Source organism: Corvus cornix, chromosome 7 (genome assembly GCF_000738735.6).
Source record: "Corvus cornix cornix isolate S_Up_H32 chromosome 7, ASM73873v5, whole genome shotgun sequence".
NCBI lineage: Eukaryota > Metazoa > Chordata > Aves > Passeriformes > Corvidae > Corvus > Corvus cornix.
In genome coordinates, this window is record NC_046337.1 from 38,235,053 (window position 1) to 38,238,999 (window position 3,947).

The 3,947-nt window shown below is 60.2% G+C and overlaps 1 protein-coding gene across 1 annotated transcript; it reads right to left on the minus strand.

The window, feature by feature from the left end:
- Positions 1-2,413: 2,413 nt before the first annotated feature.
- Positions 2,414-3,484, minus strand: ARL4C (ADP ribosylation factor like GTPase 4C). The gene is made up of 2 exons (XM_039555382.1): positions 2,717-3,484; positions 2,414-2,559 (listed from the first exon to the last, which is right to left on the minus strand). The coding sequence occupies exons 1-2, from the start codon at positions 3,289-3,291 to the stop codon at positions 2,430-2,432; spliced, it is 705 nt and encodes a 234-aa protein (XP_039411316.1). The 5' UTR covers positions 3,292-3,484; the 3' UTR covers positions 2,414-2,429.
- Between the last annotated feature and the right edge of the window lie 463 nt (positions 3,485-3,947).

Consider the following 3,947-nt stretch of genomic DNA (forward strand, 5'->3'; position numbering starts at 1 on the left):
TGATGTTGAGAAATAAGCAGAACACTGGGGTTTTGGTTTTTGTTTGGTTTTTCGTTTGGGTTTTTTTTTTTCTTTTTTTTTTTTTTTATCAGGCCCTTTCATTGTATAAATAATTTATTTCAGTTCACAGCATTATGTCTGCATCTTTAAAAAAAAAAAAAAAAGAAAGAAAGAAAAAGAAAAGGAAAAAAGGAAAGACAGGAGGAACAGAGACCGACGGACAACGGCGAGGGCAGGACACGGGCAGCGGGATATCGCGGATGGGGACACGGCAAAGGGACCTGAGGGAATGAGACCTGCCAAAAAACCCCCAGGCCGTTCATCACTTGGGAAGATGCTCAACCTTGCAAAGAGCCCAGGCAGGAGCTGCTCTGCTGAGGCCCCTCTTCTTGCAGCCCACCGAGGGCGACGCTCGTCTTCACACGGGGGAGGCGGGGGGAAAGCGGGTGCTGGAACGTCACGGAAATACCACGGGAGCCGGGAGCTACTCGTTGGAAAAGTCTCTTTAATTATTGCAGAAAGCAGAGTGGCCGGCGAGGGCGCGGGCAGCGCGTCCCACCCGGCTCAGCAGAACCTTCCAGGGCTCGGCCATCTCTCCAAGGGGATGGGACAGACTCCCAGGAAGGACCCAGCTCCATCAAAACAGCCTTTCCATGCCAGCATTCGCTAAACCAAGGCCAGCCAGGAGGTAAAACCCACCAGGAACAGCCTGCACGTGTCATTCCTAAAAGCTGGCCCCTCTGGAGCTCAACACAGCGCCCTCCCAAAACAGGGTTCATACATGTGGCTTCTGTGGCATCAAAAATAAATAATTCTTTTCTCTCTCTCTCTCTCTCTCTCTCACTTGACAGCAAGTACCAAAGTGTTGGAGGTGAAGACAAAGCAGGGAAACCCGAGGAGGCGGGAAGAGAGCCACCTGAACGGGTGGGACCAGCCCACACAAGTCGGGACTCGCGCCGGGAGCTCAAACCCCGCAAGAGGAGGAGAAGAAACACAACTCGGCTGCAGCGTTTGTTTCCTAACAAACCCCTCCCCACCCCCCGCCCCCCCAAAAAAACCCCCAAACCCCGCTGTTTGGAAGGTGCTCGTCGCTGCAAGGGGAGGATCAACTCCCCGAAACCCCAAGGGCATTTTGCTTTTGTTTGCTCGGTGCTTTCCCCTTGGCTGCTCCGGGAAGGGGTTTGCTGGTGTGAAATCACCAGAAAATCCTGCCTGGCTCCAAATTCAACATATTTGGCCCCTGAGGGCTGCCTGCTTCAGCCCTGTGGGAAGCCAGGACCCCGGAGAGCTGGATCCCAGGCTGAAGCACAGACAGCAAGTGGATTTTGGCACCCAGCCCCATGCAGGTACCAAAATGTTCACCCGCAGGAGGAGGCGGCCAGGCCTGACCCTGCCCGGGCTGCTCTGCAGGCAGAGCTTGCCCATGTGGCTACTGGGCGAAGCGAGGGGCTTTTAATCGGGTTTAAATCTTTATTAAAAACCTACCACAGCCCCCCCCCCCTTGTCTCTTCACCCCCGCCAGCTTCCCTTTCCAGCACAGATTTTTTGCAGGCTCTCACCATCTCTGTCTGTCCGTCCATCCATCCGTCCGTCCTGCCCTGCCGTGACCCTCCCCCCCCCCCCCCCCCCGACTTGGCCTCCTGCCCCACTGCAGAGCAGCGCAGTGGCCAGAACCCCAAACTCTGCTTTTTTGGGGGGGTTTTTTACTGAGTAAGCCCTGGTTTGGATGGCCTCCAAAGCCGCACCTGGGAGCAGCCTGTGCGCGGGGACAACGCTCACCTGCGGGGGGCTTTGCTGCAGGAGGTGACACCAGCGAGCCTTCCTTTGAGAGATGGGGGTCCTGCACAACCCCCCCAGCGCTTCCAGCAGCGTTCACCCCAAACCCTTGGGTGGTTGGGTTTTTTTCTCCCTTTTTCCACCCTTTTTTTGAAGCAAAGAGCTCCGATCTCTGCACCATTCAGCAGCCGCTCAGCACCCCGGTGTCGCATCCCCCCCACCCACTCCCACCCCAAAGGCTGCCCGTCCTTGCTCCGCACCCTAAAACACCAGCCAGGGTGGGTGGGTGTCCCCTTACCCATCACACCCAGCCCCCCCAAAGACGTTTCCTGCTGGTCCAACCCCCCCTCCAAGCTTTCGACGCCCCTTCCCACCGCCACCCGCGGGGGAGGGATCCAGGGATGCGGGCTGCGAGCCCCCTCCCCGCTGACCTTGCCGAGCCACGGTGCACCCGCACCCCCCGGCAGCATCAACCCCCCGCCCCAAAATGCATGGGGGGGGCTGGCATCGACACCCCCCCGCCCCAAAATGCCCACGTTAGAGATCCAAAAGCACGCTGGGCTCCGCTCGAACGCGCTTCAACAGGGTCCTGCCCTGTTGGTTCCCCGGCACACAAAGGCTCGGTGGTCCCGGAGGATGCAGAGGGGGGGGATTCACCCCGTTTTTCCATGTTTCCAGCCCAAGGGAGTCCGCATCAGACCCTCAGGAGCGGTGGGAGAGGGGAGCTCCGGGATCCGGGCTCGGCTGGCGGGAGCCGCTTTGTTATCACCACTATTGTCTGTCCTTTGGGGAAGGAGGGGGGAAAAAATGAAGAGGGAAAAACAAAACAAAACAAAACAGAAAAAGAACGATGAAACCCAAAAGAATCGCTTTGGTTCCGTCTCCCCCTCGGTTCCTTTGTCTGCTCCCCCATCCCTCCCCGCCTCGGCGGGGCTTCTACCGCTTCTTCTTCTGCTTGAGGGACTTCCTGCGCTTGAGGATCATCTCGTAGAGCTTGTCCATGCCCTCCGTCAGCCCCTCGCCGATGATGGCGCAGGCCGGCTGGATGTGGTAGGTGGTGGAAGGGGTCAGCTCGTGGAGGGCCAGCTGCTTCTCGATCTCGGCCACCGGCAGCGATTTGGGCAGGTCCTGCTTGTTGGCGATGACCAGCAGCGGGGTGCCCTGGTTCTCCGCGAACTTGGTCACCTTGTGCAGCTCCGTTTTGGCTTCCTCCAGCCGGTCCACGTCCACTGAGTCCACCACGTAGATGATGCCATCGGTGCAGCGGCTGTAGGACTTCCAGAGCGGGCGCAGCTTCTCCTGGCCGCCCACGTCCCAGAAGTGGCAGCTGATGCCCTTGGCCGTCCCGTTGCTGAGCCGGATCTTCTCCGTGTTGAAGCCGATGGTGGGCACGGTGTTGACGAACTCGTTGAACTTGAGGCGGTAGAGCACCGTGGTCTTGCCCGCCGAATCCAGGCCCAGCATGACGATGTGCAGGGACTGGAAGGCGGAGATGTTGGACGAGATGTTCCCCATGGCCACGGCTCACGGCCGCGCTCACAGCCCCGCGCCCATCCCCGCGCCGCCGGCCCGCAGCGGGGGCACGGCTCGGGGCGGCGGAGGGAGCCGGGAACAGGGGTCGGGGAGCGGGGATAAGGGATCGGGAGCACGCAGCTCGGCTCCACGCGGCGGGACTGCCGACCCCCGCCCCGCCCGGCAGGAGGAGGAGGAGGGAAAGGAGGAGGAGGAAGAGAAAGAGGAGGAGAGGAGGAGGAGGAGGAGGGGCCGCGCCGCCGCCTTCCTCCCGCTCCGCCCCGCGTCCTGCCCGCATCGGCCGTGCCTGCACCGCCCCTGCCTGAGCTCTGAGCTTCACCTGCCCCTGCCTGAGCTTCACCTGCCCCTGCCTGAGCTTCACCTGCCCCTGCCTGCGCTGCTGCTCCTCGGGGACCCCCGGGAGCGCCGTCCCCCCGTGCTGGAAGCTTGGTTATCCTCACGTTTGTCATCGTGACCGACCAAAGAAAGCAGTAAAAAACCCCTTAAAAATAGTAACCAAGCCAAGGTGTGGCTGGCCCGTGCCTGGAAGCGCCCAAGGCCATACTGGACGGGGCTTGGAGCAGCCTGGGCTAGTGGAAGGTGTCCCTGCCCATGGAGGGGGTGGAATGAGATGAACTTTAAAGCCCTTTCCAACCCCA

What these genes read in the sequence shown, in the direction of transcription:
- ARL4C (XM_039555382.1), bottom strand. Translation starts at nt 3,291, where the DNA reads ATGGGGAACATCTCGTCCAACATCTCCGCCTTCCAGTCCCTGCACATC. An exon ending in CTCAAGCAGAAGAAGAAGCG is followed by an intron (nt 2,560 to 2,716) that starts GTAGAAGCCCCG and finishes CCTTCCCCAAAG; the next exon opens with GACAGACAATAGTGGTGATA.